The 18,420-nt window shown below is 36.7% G+C and overlaps 2 protein-coding genes across 4 annotated transcripts in view; one reads left to right on the forward strand and one right to left on the reverse strand.

The window, feature by feature from the left end:
• Nucleotides 1–6,465, reverse strand: LOC137082775 (tyrosyl-DNA phosphodiesterase 2). Of its 3 annotated transcripts, none has more exons than XM_067448232.1 (7): nt 6,340–6,465; nt 5,044–5,120; nt 3,410–4,063; nt 1,054–1,145; nt 852–970; nt 578–748; nt 1–465 (listed from the first exon to the last, which is right to left on the reverse strand). In XM_067448232.1, exons 2-7 carry the CDS (start codon nt 5,067–5,069, stop codon nt 175–177), a joined length of 1,353 nt encoding a protein of 450 aa, XP_067304333.1. In that variant the 5' UTR covers nt 5,070–5,120; nt 6,340–6,465; the 3' UTR covers nt 1–174. The 3 variants fall into 3 exon arrangements, with proteins under 3 accessions (XP_067304333.1, XP_067304331.1, XP_067304334.1); XM_067448230.1 differs by lacking the exon at nt 6,340–6,465 and adding an exon at nt 5,541–5,908; XM_067448233.1 differs by lacking the exon at nt 6,340–6,465 and adding an exon at nt 5,541–5,908 and having other exon boundaries at nt 5,044–5,195.
• kiaa0319 (KIAA0319 ortholog) overlaps nt 6,387–18,420 on the forward strand; it is a 15,734-nt gene continuing 3,700 nt past the window's right edge. The window contains exons 1-16 of the mRNA XM_067448226.1: nt 6,387–6,593; nt 6,945–7,044; nt 8,373–9,079; nt 9,875–10,031; nt 10,135–10,233; nt 10,318–10,415; nt 10,516–10,603; nt 10,701–10,796; nt 10,890–11,022; nt 11,197–11,425; nt 13,204–13,327; nt 13,410–13,539; nt 14,551–14,699; nt 15,243–15,394; nt 15,493–15,631; nt 17,609–17,768. Coding sequence (XP_067304327.1) covers nt 6,996–7,044; nt 8,373–9,079; nt 9,875–10,031; nt 10,135–10,233; nt 10,318–10,415; nt 10,516–10,603; nt 10,701–10,796; nt 10,890–11,022; nt 11,197–11,425; nt 13,204–13,327; nt 13,410–13,539; nt 14,551–14,699; nt 15,243–15,394; nt 15,493–15,631; nt 17,609–17,768 — 2,510 coding nt within the window. The 5' untranslated portion in view covers nt 6,387–6,593; nt 6,945–6,995. The remainder of the gene's footprint in view (nt 6,594–6,944; nt 7,045–8,372; nt 9,080–9,874; nt 10,032–10,134; nt 10,234–10,317; nt 10,416–10,515; nt 10,604–10,700; nt 10,797–10,889; nt 11,023–11,196; nt 11,426–13,203; nt 13,328–13,409; nt 13,540–14,550; nt 14,700–15,242; nt 15,395–15,492; nt 15,632–17,608; nt 17,769–18,420) is intronic.

The following is an 18,420-nucleotide window of genomic DNA, read 5'->3' on the forward strand; positions in this document are numbered from 1 at the left end:
CATCGGCCTAGGTATATAGTTGTAGTATAAGTTAATTTTCCAGCAGTTTATGATTGTCAATAAACATTTAAAAATCAAGTTAATCAGTAACAATTGGTTTAAAAAGCTTATGATCCATTTAGTTATATAATCATGTTGTACAGGCCATAAATAAGAATATCAGTCAGTATCACACTACTCTTCTGATGTCCCAAATATGAAAGTACAAAGAATGCCCCAGTGATCACTGATGAAATAGTCACACTTCAGCTTCTCCAGACCGATCAGGGTCATGCTTTCTGGCTGTAGCTGGGCACCCTCTGCGGCTGGTCTGAGGAAAATTCGATCAAATCGCAGGCGTATAGAATTAGGGATTTCATTGTTATCATTGATGGATGTGTCCCAGGTGTATCTGCTTTCCTCTGGTTTCCCTAGAATCTCCCACACATCAGAGATACCGCCCGGCAGCCCCCCGAGCTTCTTCACCTGTCATACCAAACACAGGCAAACAAATTCAAACGTCACATTTTAACAGAGTAAAATGTGAGTTTTGATTTTGAGGACATTAGAGCAAAGACATGTTAGTGTCTCACACAACCTCCCAATCCCTAAGGTTAGTATCTCCACCAAATATAACTGAGTGGTCCCCTGGAGCCTCTTTCATCCATTTCCAGACTCTCCGCAGCTGATTCAGGCGTTCTTGAGACCCTGTCTTACAGCTCTCCAGATGAGATGTCATGATGCAAAGTGGAATGCCTAAAAAGCTTACCTAAACAAACATGCAAACGGGAAGTTAAATGTTTTGACTAGAAATTATTAATCAGGCATATTAAATTATTAATTATCAAATGGCTAGCAAAAAATGGACCTACATTTGCTATTAGCAGGTTCCTGCCCATCTCTGTGGTTGGATACTTCACAATGTTGCTCTGGATGAATTGTACTCTGTCCTTTTTGAGCAAAATGCCAGTGAAATAGCCCTCTTCACTGGCTGAAAAAAACCCCCAAATTATCTAATATTCACACCACAAAATAGTATTTATTTATTGAGTTTGTATGCAACCATTAACATACCTTGCAGAAATTGATAATCTTTCATAATGTTCTGTAAAATCTTCAAATAATCAGGAATCAGCTCTTGTAACAGTATAACATCTGCACGGTACCTGCATTAAAATCATAATTTAGGGATCAATTCATTCCGAGGATTTTTTTGTAAAACATTAGATATTTTTTAGTTAATTGAGACCACTAAGTGCTGTATATGACGTGTGCAATGCTATTAATGTTAAAATATTTGTTCCGATTATTACGCAGAGAAAACAGTAAGTAACAAATTTTTCAAAAAGATATCTCTATTATATAACATCAGCTCAGCTCAGCTCAATTACCATAATGCCATTTAAAGGCACAATATATAATATTTTATGGATTAAAATATCTAAAAAAAAAACGCTAGAACAATGTTATATATTTTGTTGGTTTGTGTACTTACATTATCCTAAATGTTTCCAAGAATGTTTAAATCCAGAGAAATAAGCTATTTTAACCAGGACACAGGCCGTGTACATGCGCATGGAGGCCCCCCAATACCTAATATAATATTAGGTATTGGGGTAAAAAGTTTAAAAACCTTTAAGAAACCGTTTTTAAAACATCTGCATTACATATTGTCACATGTGCATGCTTGTCGTGTTTCTCCCCTGTTTAGTTAATTAGTGAGGTCTATCACCTGTGCCTTGTCATTCACCTGCTCCTCAGTTATCCTGTGTATTTAATCCCTCAGTTTGCCCTCTGTGTTGGTCGGTACTCGTTCGTGTATAGCTGTGTTGCATGTTTCCCTGAATTTGTTATTAAAACCCATGTTTACCGTTCTCCTTCGTCTCCGTGAGCTTATCTATGAGCACAGTTTGCAACACATACATAGAAAGACCAGATATTCCTAATACTTTGTTACTTTGTTAAGGGTTACTAGTTGGTTTGTAAACTGTCTATAAACATTATTGGTATGTTTATTATAAAGTTGCAAAAGATGACTATAATACCTTGTTAAATAGTTAATAAACAGTAGCAGTAAAACATGTGGGTTGTCCCGATACTGTACTTCAAAATGTAACAGTGTAAAAATTGCCACACAGAATAAAGTAACTGTTCAAGATCTATTGGTAACCTATTGCTAACTTATAAAAATAATGGTATATTTGCATAAACTGTCACTAATGTGTATATCCTATATATGTGTAAGGTATAAGAAAATTACCGTAATATGATAAGGTTTCATGTTCCTCTGCTCTGCCTCTTTCTGGTTAAATAATGTTTATAATAACAGTTAATATAGCATGCTATATTAACTATTACAGGTTATTTATGCATGGCATAAATAATAGTTAGTATAGCATGCTATATTAACTATTACAGGTTATTTATGCATGGCATAAATAATAGTTAGTATAGCATGCTATGTTACTTTCATCAAGACCTATTACAAAGCTATAAAAATTTAATTTTATTAAATACGATAAACAGTGATTCTGGAAGACATCTGAGTCTTCCTTATCTTATTTTTTAAAAAAAACATTACAGTATGTAACCATATTCCGTCCATTCAGGGAAAAAAAGTTGCACTAACTGTTTGTTACAAGCAGCATTTGCCGTCAGGCAGGTAACAGTTAGCTAACATAAAAACACATTTTTTGCTAGCCTACCTGCTGCAAAATTAAAAAAATGTTGTACAAGACAAGTAAAGCTATTTTATCCAGTGTAATTTATCACTTACCACTATTTTTGGTAAGTTATTTATTTTAAATTTTTTGGCTTCCTGAAGCATAATTCCGATTCATGATGACTGCCGAGGAGCTTTTGTATTTTGCCGGCAGCAGAGATTGCGTGGTTGGCTGGCTGCTGTCAGTGGCTACTGAGAGGGGACCCCTTGAGGGGGATCCCGATACCTGTGTCATTGCACTTTACTGCATTGACTATCAAAGGGGCGCTCACACAGTTTTTTGTTGCATTTTATAATTTTATTAATTTTATAATTTTATTTTTTATTATTTTAAATATTATTTATTTCGTTACATTTTACATGCCAGCTCGGGGCCCCAAGCAATTGCTTGGTTTGCTTGCCTTGTCGCGATGGGCCTGCATCATACTACAGTAACGTTACTAACTCTTTAACACATTAGCTCATACATGAATATAATTTATCTCCGAGTCCAGTCGGATTCTTTTCCACCGGCTGTAGAGGTGAAGACAACGACTCCCATGATTCCACAAAATCAAGCTACACCTTTTTTTGAATATGCCACCTCTAGCAGTGAAAATAACATATTGTGCCTTAAATCAATCTTTTAAATCTGTGCAATGGAAATCTATTCACATTATTGTTTGGTCTTAAGATGTATACATAATAAAAATATATAAAAAAACGTACTTTCCTAAGAGTGACAGCAGACCTTTGACCCGGTCAAAGACATTATCCGAATCCAGACCGTCTATATTCCAGGATATCACAGACAGATAGCTGCTTCCAGAGCTGAATTGGGTTTTCTGCTGATCAGCTGACTGATCTGTGAGTGTATTTCCCCAGTATGCCTGTTTTAAGGGAAAACTAGACCTAACTGTCTGGGTGGACTTGGATTCTGTTGATGGTGTGTCTACACACTGTATCGGAGGGGTTTGCGTTGACTGCGTTTGGACAGATTGGAGTTTAGGTGACTCCGTCTGAGTTGACTGATCACAGGTAGACAGAGCAGATGTTTTCTGTGCACTTTGGGCTTTTTGTCGATGAGTGGCACTTGCAGGAGAAGTTGCAGGTGAAACAGAATGATTTCTTGTTTTGCTGGGATTCTTTTCTTGCTTTGATCCTGCAGCCCTTTTTTCCCGGGACTCAGGCAGGTGTTGTGAGGATGGTGACAGCTCTTCGACAGTGATCTGAGTACACTTATCACCTGTTTTCATTTGGCATGCAGCGCCGCGTCTCTTTTTAGGCTTTTTATTCTTCCATGTTTTCCCCTCAACTTTGGTGTCCACAAGACATGAAGTACTGTCATTACAGACCACATGGGGCTCTCCTGTGCAAGTATGACTATCACAGAATAAAATACAGTATATCATAAAGTCAGTTGTGTTGCAGCTTAAAGGGTTAGTTCACCCAAAAATGAAATTGATGTCATTAATGACTCACCCTAATGTCGTTCCACACCCGTAAGACCTCCGTTCATCTTCAGAACACAGTTTAAGATATTTTATATTTAGTCCGAGAGCGTATCCAAGTGTGAGCACACTGTACTATCCATGTCAGAAAGGGAATAAAAACATCATCAAAGTAGTCCATATGTGACATCAGTTGGTTAATTAGAATCTCTTGAAGCATACATTTTGAAAAAGAAAATACATTTTTGTCCAAAAATAACAAAAACTACGACTTGTACGGCTCAGCATATTTATTCATGATTCGGATCACCAGTGTCACGTGATTTCAGCAGTTTGGCATGCGATCCGAATCATGAATCAATACGCAGATTCATGACCATTTGAATCATTATTTGAGTATTAAGGAAGAGAAGACAATGCTGAATTAAGTTGTAGTTTTTGTTATTTTTGGACCAAAATGTATTTTCGAACTGATTAGTAAACTGATATGCCATAACCAGAGAAAAAGTGCTGATATGGACTACTTTGATGATGTTTTTATTACCTTTCTGGACATGGACAGTATAGTGTGCATACAGTTGGATACACTCTCGGACTAAATATAAAATATCTTAAACTGTGTTCTGAAGATGAACGGAGGTCTTACAGATGTGGAACGACATTAGGGTGAGTCACTAATGACATCAATTTCATTTTTGGGTGAACTAACCCTTTAATACATTTAGTCCATTAAAAATAAAATAGCAGCATATTATCTATCAAGTCCAACACTGCTTGACATTTTGAAATTAGATAAACTTACAAAACATGAAACAGTCTAACCAAAACAGTTTTGTATACAGTAACTGACATTGATTAACTACAGAAAATAAAAATGTTTTAACGCTTCTTGATAATATCGAATGTACATACCTTGGTGAACAAGGTGGTTCATTCATTGTAATGGAAGATAGGTTTGTGTTCCCTTCTTGGAGCTTTCAGGTTTAGTTCTGTTCGAGGGTTTGGTGTTGACAGTGATTATGCAGTCAAGTTAAACCGACAAGAACAAGTTTATTCAGCCTATGCTTATAAAAGCATAGTTAACTCATTAGTCACAATATGCATTATGCACAAAATGCCAACAATATGAACATTAGGCAACAGGTTAGACAGGTAGCTGTCACTATGTGATATTATTGTGTAGGTTACAGCTTAAATCTAAAATTGAACTACCATTCTCACTCCTTTAAATAACTTATATTAAATGTACTTTTAACGAACTTCTATACATTCCAGATTATGAATTTGGAATCCATAAGAAGAAATACTACAATGTCGTAAGTAGGATAGTCAGAATTAGGTCTACAATAACAGGTTTTAACTGACAGGAGCGAGATATAAAGATAGCATAACATAAATTTCATGCTTACAGACAACTGTTGTTGACTCCCAAATCTCGAGAAAAGCATTACTGTCTCTTGTCTTGCCTTTCCATATGGCAGCAGTTAGTTTCGGTTTCCCCTTCCTTTTACTCTCTATAGATTTCTCATAGGCTATACGTCAGCGTCATGGTGAACCAAGCGGCATATTCAAATCTCAGAAGGGTTTTCTCGTATTTTGCGGTATAAATAAATAAATAGTTAAATAAAATAACAATAAAGCTCAATAAAATGTGTCCCCTGAATTAAAAACGCAGGGAAGCGTTAAAATGAGATGATTATTTCAGGCAGCTGCTAAACTCCGCCCCCACCACATTTTTAAGGTGTTATTTAAAGAAAGTGGTGTACTGAAGATTACTATTAGTATTGTTGTTGTTATTATTTCTCTGACCACGTTTTTGAGTATGGTCGACATAATATTAGCCTAAGAGTAAAATTAAACATGCTAATAATAACTTATTTTCTTAAATAATAAATGTTATTTTGTGATCACATATTTTGGTGTGTGGTCGCTTATTAATATATTAGTTAATAATGGTAATATAAGTATGTATTTTTAAATAAATAATGTTGTTTCTGTGACTACGCTTTGGGGTGTGGTCGCGATAATATTAATATAGTATATTAATGCTACTACGATAACGTTTTTATTTCATTTTAATAATATTGTAATTGTAGAATGATATAAACATGTAAATGTAAAAAAAAAAAAACGTTCTACTTGGCCTCAAGTCAAGACGCAAATTAATACAAAATCAGGAATGCGATGATGCGCGTTTCTGCAACAGACCACGTCACGTGTCTCCCTCCGCCCTGCTCGTCTCTGCTGTGCTGACACTCCTTCCCGCAGACATACACCTCAACATCTCTCTAGCAATATCAGCCCTTCATCAGCATCACTGCCGCAATACAGGACCTTCATCCCATCATTACCCCAGCATCGCGTGTCCCATCCTGCGCAGGTTCGCTTTGGAGCAGCAGTACGGAAGCTGATTCTCGATGTCATGGAAACAGATGCTTGAATAAGAGCGTCACATACCACGGGTACAGCTACAACTCACAATAACAGCGCACGTTGCTGTTACATTCTATTTAGCCCCACCGTTTTAGTGATGTGCCTGTTTTATGTAATAAATTGTGTTAATTGTAGTAAATAATATTGCAGATAATATATATTTTAGTATCACATGACATTTCTCCAGAGGTATCAAAGCCCTCAGGGCCGGTTGCTGTGAGGGATGCTCGGATAATAAAAGGCCATGCAACAAATAGCATCTAGCTTTAAATTGCTTTTACTATTGGCTGATTAAGGCTACTACTGTTATGTTATTTTTTTTTATCTTTCTGTTTGTGATAGACTAGCATGTGTTGTCTCATCTGTCTTTAACCTTATAGAAAGATTGACGAGGTAATGACGGTCAAAATCCATTGCTGTGAATAGGCAGCATGAACATCTCACCAGTTGTCTCACTTGTGCTGCTCTTCTGTATCAGAGGCAAGTATATATTGCTGCATCCACCAAGGCAAAGCTGTATATATAGGTCTACGAAGGCTATTAATCATGATTAATCGAATCCAAAAGAAAAGTTTAAGTAATATATTTATGTGTACTGTGTATAATTACATATTTTAATAAACACACATACATGTATACATTTAAGAAATATATGCATGTACAGTACAGGCCAAAAGTTTAGGTACATTACTATTTGTAATGTTTTTGAAGGATTTGTTAAATTGATAAAAAAATTGATAGTAAAGGAGATTTATATTATTTGAAAATATGTTTTTATTTTGAATAAATGCAGTTCTTTTGAACCTTTTATTCATCAAATATATTAGGCAGCAGAACTGTTTCCAACACTCATAATCATAATAAATATATTAAATCAGAATATTAGAATGATTTCTGAAGGATCATGTGACACTGAAGACTGGAGTAACGATCCTGAAAATTAAGCTTTGCATCACAGAAATAAATGATAATTTAAAGTATAATAAATTGAAAACCAAATATTTTAAATTGTAAAAATATATCACAATATTAAAAAAAATCTGTATTTTTGATCAAATAAATGCAGGCTTGATGAACAGAAGAAACTTCTTTCAAAAACATTACAAATAGTAATGTCCAAATTTTTGGCCTGTACTATTCTTTTATATACATATGCAAGTGTGTGTTTTTACGTTTTTACATACATATATATATATATATATATATATATAAGCTTGCGTGTTTGTTTGTTTATGTATCATATTTGATATATCAGGCTGTTCTGGTTTATATAGTGTTAGAGCTCACGCTCGAGGATAATTCATTTTCAAAAAAATTTTTATGGATAACAAAATAAACCTAAGTTGTTTCAAACAAGTAAATGCCAAACTTCAAAGGGTTACAAAGGGCATCTACTAAACATAAAAGTAATTCTCATTTACTTTTATATAAAAACAAACAAAAAAAAAACCAGCAAAAAGTCACATGTGCCTAAACCTAAAGATAGACATTTTCAGAATTTTACTAAATTTCTTGCTAAAAAGATATGAATTATCAACCAGAGGGAAGAAAGCATGTAGTAGATTGTGTACAACAGGTATTGACTGCTGATTATTAAGAGGATCTGGACATGGATTTAGCAAGCTGCCTTTAGAACATGAAAGAAACTGAGAGAATAAGGTTGACAAAATTTAACTACTCTGTTTTTTTATTTTTTTAGACATTGCTGTGGTCTGTAGGGGCTTGGTTATGTAACATCTTTTTATTGGACTACTGAATCAAAAAATTACATTATTTCATCATGCATTTGTTTTTTGTTGTCAATTCAGTATCAGGACAGTGCTGGCAGGCCGCAAGCTACACTGAGAGCGTGGTGTCTCCGGAGCTGAGGAGCAGCAGTATTTTACGGGTTCCAGATGTCACGTCTATGGCCCAGTGTGCGGGGGCCTGCTGTGATCTCCCGGGCTGTGACCTGGCCTGGTTTTTTGAGCGCCGCTGCTATGTGCTCAGTTGTCAGCGGACAGAGAACTGCCAGCCAAAGCAAAGACCTGGTACTGACTCTCTCTTGGCCTTTTTGCAACGTGGGCCCCCGCAGACACTGGTTCTCCAATCCTTAGTCCGAGGAGAGTCTTTCCCAAACCACTGGCAGCCTCTGCCCAGGCACAGGGGCTCTGAGGACCCTATGAAGGATCTTGCCTTGTTAGAAGGCATTCAAGATTTGGACAACACTGATGCTGAGTATGCTGAGAGTTTTCGAAGTTTGGAAGACAAAAGAGCTGAAGACGGGGATGGTGCAGCTGTAGAACAAAAAGAAATCCCTGGGCTATACGCTTTGCCACTTCTGCAAGGAAAAGAAGAATTCAACCAATCAGAAATGGAGAGAGTTGATGAAAGGCCGATGACAGTGCAGGGCTCTCTTGAAAGTAGCCCCTTTCCCCCAGGTCACTTCCCAGAAATGAGAAATGAAAGCAAATCATCTCTTATTGAAACAGAATCCGATGTGACGCCCCCAATAAGCGCCGTTATTAACATGATGGTGAGTGTTGGTTACGGATTTATGCATTTTATTTCTACACACCTTAAAGACATTAAAACAGACAGGTAAATACATATTAAATACACCACTGTTCAGTAGTTTGGGGTCAGATTATTTTTGAAAGAATTTAATACTTTTTTTCAACAGGGACATTAAATGAATCAAAAGTTACAGTAATGACTTTTACATTGTTACAAAGGAGTTCTTACAAACTTTCTATTCATCCTGAGGGAGGGGAAGTATCTTGGTTTCCACAAAAGCACTGAGCAGAAAGAAAAATGTTTTAAACATTGATAAGGTGTTTTATATAAAGAACTGAGCACCAAATCAGCATGCACGATTTCTGAGAGATCATGTGACACTGAAGACTGGAGTAATGATGCTGAAAATCACAGGAATAAATTATATTTTAAAATATATTCATATAGAATTTTTTTTATTTAAAATAGTAATAATATTTAAAAATATTAATGTTTTTACAGTATTTTAATAAATACAATAAATGCAGCATATATATCATTGACAAGACTGTTAGCACAGCAATATGAAATGAAGGGAACTGGCTTTTCTCTTAATGTAGCGGCATCATTGTATTATCAAATGTATTCTCACTCTGGCCAAGTGCTTAATCAGTTTTCTGTGTCTCATCTGCTGTGTGAAATCTTTTGAAACATCATTTTCCTTTTAGAGTCCTGTCATTTCACTTTTATTGCCTTTTTTATGGTGTCCTGTACTAGTCCACAGACTTTGGTTGACATTTGAGTTTGTAAAACAATGTTAATTTTATCATTAAAGTTTGAAGAAGACCCACACAACATTTCATCTGCAACTACTCAGCCCAATGTCCTGCAAGACATCAGCACAGAGCCCTCGAGGTTCAGCGCAGTCAGTAGTTTCTTCACCACTCCACTCAGCACTGAAGCCACATCGCAGATGATCACAGAAGAGCCAGGTACCACAGATGTGTTTCTACATTATTTCAATTTATTAGAGGTGTTTACTTATGCAAGCATCACTATTATTATTAACATTCTTTTCACACACTCTTTGTTCAGTAAGAGCCCTGTCTGTGTCCATTGAAGGCCCTGTGGAAGCAACACTGCCTCAAAATACAGTCAAACTGAGTGCTACTGTTGATCCAGATGACTCTTCAGGTACTGTATGGCCTTCTACATTTAGTGCATTCCTGAATTGTAATTAGACATTTAATATTATGTTGGTGGTGCCGTTTTCCTCAGAGGCTCTTTACATATATGAGTGGACTTTGGTAACGTCACCTGATGGACGCCACGGGGTGATGGAGGGGCAGCACAACAAGTCTATCCAAATTTCAGAAGTGAGACTAAACTCCTGGCCAATTTCAGTATGACTTTCATAATTTAAAACATTAGACAATGTTCTTTTTTTCTATAAACATCTTTCCTTTTGTATTCCAGCTTTCCGTTGGGGTTTATGCTGTCCGAGTGAGTGTGAAAGGACAACAAGCGTATGGAGAAAATTCTGTGAACTTCACAGTACACCCTGGTTAAACGTCACCCTCTTTAGATCATAATTTGATATTATTTGCAAGCATACAGTATGTGCATGTGCCTCATATATGAACTTACTTTTCATTCCACAGCTGTGACTATAAATAAGCCTCCCAAAGCTGTCACACTGCCTAAGAGCCAAGATGTGCTTTTTCAAGAAGGTTCCATCTTCATCATTAATGGCAGTCGTATGTAGCTTGCTTTGTCCATTTCTCTCAGTTTTTTCTTTAGATCATGTAGGTCAAGAGTTTTTAGCCCAATGTGCATGCTGATGTTCCCAGAGAGCGTGGACGATGTTGGAGTTGTCAGTTACCTGTGGGAGAAGGTGGAAGGCCCTTTTTGGAAACCTGAGGGCCCTGTTGACACACCTGTACTGCAGCTACAAAATCTTTCACCTGGAGAATATACCTTCAAGTAAGGACTATGATATAAGTTTGTAGAATAGGCCTATGTTTTATACAACTTAAATTTTTAATCTTCTACAATTTGCTGTTGAGTCTTTGTTGAGCGATTCCTCCAGGGCTTTTTCTAATTTGGTTTGACCTCATTAACTCCATCCTGACCTGATTTTTGCTTGGCCTACATTAGGCTGACAGTGTCTGATTCTGATGGACTGACCGATTCCAGCGTTGCCACTGTAAGGGTCAGCAGCCCAAAAGATGACCTTCCTCGGGCTAAAGCAGGCAGTGACCAGGTCATCACCCTGCCTCTCAACCATCTCACCTTGTTGGGTAACCAAAGCACTGATGACTATGCCATTACCAGCTACCTGTGGACTGTCCATCCCAGGAGCATGACTCAAAAGGTCACTATGCAGGTAATTAGATCTTTAATTTATTTCTGAGAAATTGTGCCGCCGTGGTGTTCCGAAATAAGTTTTTTGAATTTGTTTATATATATGTATATATATACATATATACACCTGGTTAAATAAACATTATTTATCTAATTAGTATTTTTACATTAATACATGTAATTAATGTTCTATTTACTAACAGCATTTTTACATTTTAACAGTAAAAGAAAGAACAGACCCTGTTTTTAAGCAATTTTTTTTTTTTATAATAGCTTGATGCATTTATTTTTTTATCAATTGAATGCACACTCTCAGAAAAAAGGGTACAGTGGATGTACAATTTTGTTCCTTAGGGAACAAAACATAACTGTACCTTTAAAGGTACACAATTGGTCCTTAGGGTACAATTATACCATTGTTTTTCTCAGTTCAGTTCTAGTGAGTCGCTGTCCTGCAGAGTTTGGTTCCAACCCTGAAAGACATTTATAGAAGCTCTTATTGGAATTAACAGATGTTTAGATTTTGATGTTTTATTGAAAAAGTTTGGTAACCATTATGGTGATTAGTGTTTCCTTTAGTTGGGCAGTTTGATTTGGAATTTTAAGTAAGTTTGTTACAGCATAAACAAAACACATAATTGTTCAAAACAAAAGAAGCAAAACAAACTGTATCAATGTTTGACTAAACTCATCACTGAATAAAAATAATAATAAATAATATTCACCAACAATACTTGCTTGTCACAGAGCAGACGTTTTAAATATTGATTTTTAAAAACATTCTAAAGGGGGAAATGTATAGATGCACATAGATATCAAGAATTAGCATGAATCTCAGCAATGGTGATATACTTATTGCTGCAATGCATGCTGGGAGTCACACGTTTTATACTGTGGTGGCTTAGAAGTGTTGGAAAGAAACTTTGGTGGACATCAAATCTCTAGGACCGAACTTGCCTAACACTGATTTAGAGGTACAAAAATGTACCCTTAAGGGTACCACCCCAGTGACGACCACTTGTACCTTAAAAGGTAAAATTTTGTACTCTTTTTTTTTTTTGACAGTGTAGGTACGTTTAAAAAAAAGCAAAATTTTGGGCAAAAAGCTGAGAAAAATCACATTTTGTCAAAGTCTTGTTCGGGGTTAACAGCTTATGACCCAAGACCAGTAAAATGAAGACAAAGAGTCAGGATTGCAATTAATTCAAGAAAAAAGTACTTAAGAATAGTTTGCCGTTTCAACAGCAGAAGCCAGCTTTAAGTCTCACTAGAAGTTTGTAGGCCGCTCTCCCTCTTTCACCGTCTCATTTCCATAACTGGAATAAATCATTAGGGATAGGAAGATAAATATTAATTAAGGCTTTGATTATTCATTTAATTATATAAAATATAGGTATGTTGAAGTGGCAGGGGATTCAGATCAGATTCAGAAGCGTGATCAAAATATAGATGGAGTAGATCAAGTCAAGTCCATGTTCTCCCTGTGTCTGCGTGGGTTTCATCTGGTTGCTCACAATCCAAAAACATGCAGTATAGAAGAATTGGAAATTCTAAATTTTCCGTATGTGTGAGTGAGAGTACCTAGTAGTCATGTAATCAGGTAGGTGGGGGAAAGACCAGGCAACCTACCCTGGAGAAAAAAAAGATTGCCAAGAAATTTCATGGAGAGTCTTTCGTGTATGGAAAGCGATGGCCATAAAATCACCATCAAGAGTCAGATACGACTGAAATGGTAATAGTTAAATAGACAGACAGACATAATTGTAGAGCAGTTGATGTTTTCATATGCTGTGTTTTCAGGGTGTGAGATCACCTTTCCTGCAGCTCTCTGATCTCCAGGAGGGTCGGTACACGTTTCAACTGACAGTCACTGATTCCAGAGGTCAACAGGATTCAGACACCATCTCAGTCACTGTGCTGCCTGGTAAAACAACCCCACTACACAAATCAGTGTGAGTAAAGAAAAACTATGCATTCTCTATGATTGAAATGTTGTTGTGTGTTAGAAAACAAAGCACCAGTCGCTATAACAGGGCCAGACAGGCAACTCTTCCTCCCGGTCAACAGCATCACGTTGAATGGCAGCGACAGCACAGATGATAAGGCCATCAGCAGCTACCAATGGGACATAATCAGGTACCAATATCATTCTTTTAACATTGCTTCTTTACAATGAACTGGTTGAAGTGATTCATGAATTATTTGTTTGTAAATACATTTCAATTATATCATATATCATTATAGCTATATTATATTTTACAAACATATATTTACCTACACCTTACCGTTCAAAAGTTTGGGCTCTGTAAGATTTTTTAATGTTTTCAATGTTTTAGAAGTCTCTCTTATGTACACCAAGACTGCATTTATTTAATCAAAAATAGAGTAAAAACTAATATTGTGAAATATTATAATTATTTTTAAATTATAATTTTCTATTTGGATATATTTTAAATATATTTAATTCTTGTGATGACAAAGCTGAATTTTGAGCATCATTAATCCAGTCTTCAGTGACACATGATCCTCCAGAAATTGGTAATTGTTATTCAAGAAACTTTTCTTATTATTATCAATGTTGGGAAAAAAATTGTGCTGCTTAATGTGTTTTTTTTTTTTTTTTTGGAAAAAAATTTCTGACACATTTCTTTTTAGGATTCTTTGATGAGCAGAAAGTTCAAAAGAACTGCATTTATTTGACATCTTTACTGCCGCTTAGTTGAATGCATTCTTTCTTTAAAAAATCATATTAACCCCAAACTTTTGAACCCTAGATTACATAAGCATTTTAATAAAATATATTTAAAGCATGTAAAATGTCACAGGACATCTGGGAAGCAGTGAAATGTTAAAGAATCATTGAATCATATTATTGAATTTGGATTGATCAAAATAAGCCAGACATTGCAACTCCATAAACTGCACAAATGTGGCATGTTGTCTTTAAGAATGCTTCCGTAGGATCTGTTCTTGCCTCAACCCTCTTTCTGAAATCTTTCTTCGTACAGACCTGTCTCATATTTAAAAACACATTTCAAAACATGTTTTTTTAAAGTTTCAATCGCCCTTAGTGTTGCATTAATGGTGAGGGATTTTGGTGGAAATTGTATTGATGTGCCATCACCACTCTCCTATGTAACGGTGAAGTGGCCCTCCAGGCTTGAAGATAAAAGATGCCAATAAAGCGGTTGCCATAGCTACTGGCCTGAGATCTGGGAATTACAAGTTCAAACTGACTGTGACAGATCAGCAGGGAGAAACAGACAGCGCAGTCCTGACCGTCACCATTAAAGAAGGTGAGCAGAATTATGTAAATGTATAAATGTAAGTAACACAATATGTATTTCTATCATTTAAAAACTGACATTTAAAATGCATGAATGCCAATATATTACAGAAAATCAAAAACCAACTGGCATTTATTTTATCCCTCTGGCACTTTTCGTACTGTGGTCAAAAAATACAGATTTTAGTTCAATAATGTTTTTTATTTAATGTTTTGTTTTTTTAGAGGATTTTATGGTACTAAATTATATTTATGTAGTAGTTATAATCAATGTATTCACTTTTTGAGCATAGACCTAAAAATGAAATATCCAACTTAAACGTAAACTATTTTTACAGGATTATTTAACTTTTTGAGTCATGTCAATTATTATTGTTTTGTGTTCACATAGCAAGTGCCAAAAGCTTTACCAAAAAAAGAGAGTTAAAAAAATCCATCACAAGTACATTTTCAAGCTAAATATTTCACAAAAAGAAGCTTGTCTGACTTCAAATGACAATACAATGGTATTATGACAAAAATATCCAGGAATTCTGTGTTGTTAAATTCACAGCCAAAAGCCTTCCACTGGTCGCCCATGCCAGCGGCAGTCACACACTCACTCTGCCCAACAACTCTCTGGTGCTCAAAGGCTCGGCGTCCAACAGCGGAACAGCAAATGTGTCCTTTCTTTGGGTCCGAGATGAACAGAGTCCTGCTGCCGGGGTGAGTAAGTTATTTATACACCATTTGCTGTGGCTCAGTATTTTACCTGATGATCTCGGTTTCTCTCTGTCTCTCTCTCTTAACTGTTTTGAGAGTAGGATGTTTTATATGGCTCAGATCATGAGGCCTTCCTTTACCTCGCCAATCTGGTAGAAGGAACGTATCTATTCCAGCTCCGGGTCACTGATGCCCAGGGCCGCTCGAACATGGCTACGGCCACTGTGGAAGTACGCCCTGGTAAGATATTACTCATAGTAGGAAACAGTTGCTAGATATTTAACATGCATCATTTATTTGCCATTTGTCATCGGCTAAGAATAGACTGCTGTTCAAAAGTTTGAAATAAAAAGCTGGGTGAGCGCAACCAGTCAGCATGTTCAGCGCCCCCAAGTCCCACCCCCAAAAGTTTGTGAACTTTGAAAAAGTACTATCTCGCAAACAGGGCCTTTTTTAAGGGGGAAATCTTTACCCAGAACCTGCGGTCGAAACACACGAGTACCACCCCAAAATCCCTAGTTCCTGGGGAAAGTTCCCACCATGGAAATGCAGCTAAATTTTATCAGATAATTTCTACCTTCATATAAACATACATGGTAGGTTAGGCGATTTTCAAAAAGGCTTGAAACAGCGAGTTAGATGTGAAAACATAAGATCCCGCCCCTCCTTCAAAGCCAAGTCAGGTCAAGTCACCTTCATATTATATATATAGCGCTTTTTACATTAGAGATTGATTCAAATCAGTTTTATAGTGATAACAGGAAATTAATTAAACAAAACAAATTTGGCTCTAGAAAATAGTTATTGTCCAGCTTAAGTAATTCAAAATCATTAGTTATTACCTTAGGGGCCGCTTTCACAATAACGTTTTCAACTGAAAAAATACAAATTTGAATGCTCTCTGGCTGATCATTTACATGACAATTGCGTTTTGGTGGCCTGAGAATGAAAAATGTTAAATAGGTTTCAAAGTGCAAGAGCATCTCAAAGCATCTCCTGCTTCCACAGATGATATATTTTATGATATATATATTTAGACCACTTAAATCAGCACTAGGTAACTTTTCAACCTTCATAATATATATTCAAGACTCTTGTGATGAAAGATCTACTTACTATAGGTTGAATGACACGTCTGCCATAGCTTGATTGGGTCTGTATCGTTTTTTATCGTACTTTTAAACTTCGGGTTTCGGGTAGTAACCCGAGAACAAAAAGAACTACAAAATTCAACTGCTTTACGGGATATACGTCACTTCCACCAACACCCACAATTCCTTAAATTTGGACGTGCGAGCCCAACTTTGTTCGTCGGATAATATAGTCATGTCTGAAGCAGCACAGACAAATAAGAAAGAAAAGGTTTTGTTGGAGGAAAGCAATAAGAGGAAATGAAAAAGTGATGGGATTAAAGGCAGGACAAGGATCAACATGTGCCCAGCGTTTGCTCGTCGGCGTGAGCTAAAGGAGGCGTGCCCGACCGATGCTGTCCTGCTTGTTAAGGTGATTACCCACCACTCACACATTGAATTGAAGTATCATATAAATTCTGTAAAACGTTAACCAATAGACTACTATAATGACGCTGGCTTGTAAACGTGAGCATCGTGATTATTTGGCGTTTGAAAAAAATAAAACCCATGAAATTATATTCATGTGACATGCTGAAACATATGCCACTGACTGTACCTGGGATGAAGACATTTCACACGTGACGCTAGAAGAACACCTGCATGTGAACTCCTCCTGCAGTGTTCAGGGTAACTGTTAGTGCTGCACCAACCCGCGGGGACGCTTTTATGAAATTATTTGGCCCGCCCCGCACCACTGTATATATTTTTACTACCCGTCCCGTACCCGCGACCATTAAATAGACATACGGGGTCCGCGGGTTATGAGACGACCCGCGCATCACTAGTTCAGGGCTAGTTGTCATGACAACAAATGCACGTGCGATGGCATCCCCTGTTGTAGGATGACAGAGCTTACGACAGTAGTTGAGGACATTATTTTTTCCCAACTGTAGAGGGACCCCGAGAGCAAAAGTTACCCAGTGCTGCTTTAACGTAGTGATTGCTATCAGGTTATGAAGTGACTTTCAACCAGCATAACAAAAACAATTCTTGAAATCGCCAACCCTGCCTTTAAGGTCATTAAAATAGTACATTCTGCTAATTTACAGATTGCTTGTTTGATGCCATTGATATTTCTGTGCAGATCCACGTGAGCGAGAAGAGGTGGAGCTTGAGCTGCTGGTGGGCGTGGCTCAGATCAGTCAGCAGCAGAAGAACACTGTAGTGAGACAGCTGGCCGCCCTACTGCATGTTCTGGACTCAGACATTGCACTGAAGGGCCTGCATGGCCAATCAGACATCAGGTACTACACACACATTAACCAAACTAATCTGAAGGAGAACTGCATTTTGACTTTTGTTGTTCTTAAATTAAGCATAGAAACTAACCTTAGCTTAGTTAAAGGGATAGTTCACCCAAAAATGAATATTAGCCCATGATATACTCATCCTCAAACCTTCCTAGGTGTACAGTACTGTGCAAAAGTCTTAGGCATGTTAGTGCCTCAAATGTTTTTATGCCAGTTATTTATATATTTTGCTATAGTGTGTCAGTAGGTAATATCAGTTTACATTTTCAAACATTTATTTTCCATTAATTGTAATAATCCTTAATCCATCTAGATTTTTGTATGCAGAAGGAGTCTGACAACAGTTGTTTGATCCAAATACTAACGTGCCTAAGACTTTTGCACAGTACTGTATTATTACATTATTCTTTCAGACAAATACAGTCTGAGTTATATTAACAAATGTCCTGGTTCTTCCAAGCATCATAATGGCAGTAAATGGCAGCCCAAAATTTGAAGACATTAAAAAAGTGTATCAATCCATTATTTTCTTTTAATGTTGAACACAGAAACCCATTGATTCACTTCAGAAGGTCCTTATTGAACCCCAGAGCAATGTGGAGTACTTTTATAATGGATGGATGCATTTTTGGGGGGCTTCAAATTT

The sequence above is a fragment of the Pseudorasbora parva genome, chromosome 7 (genome assembly GCF_024679245.1).
Source record: "Pseudorasbora parva isolate DD20220531a chromosome 7, ASM2467924v1, whole genome shotgun sequence".
Lineage (NCBI taxonomy): Eukaryota > Metazoa > Chordata > Actinopteri > Cypriniformes > Gobionidae > Pseudorasbora > Pseudorasbora parva.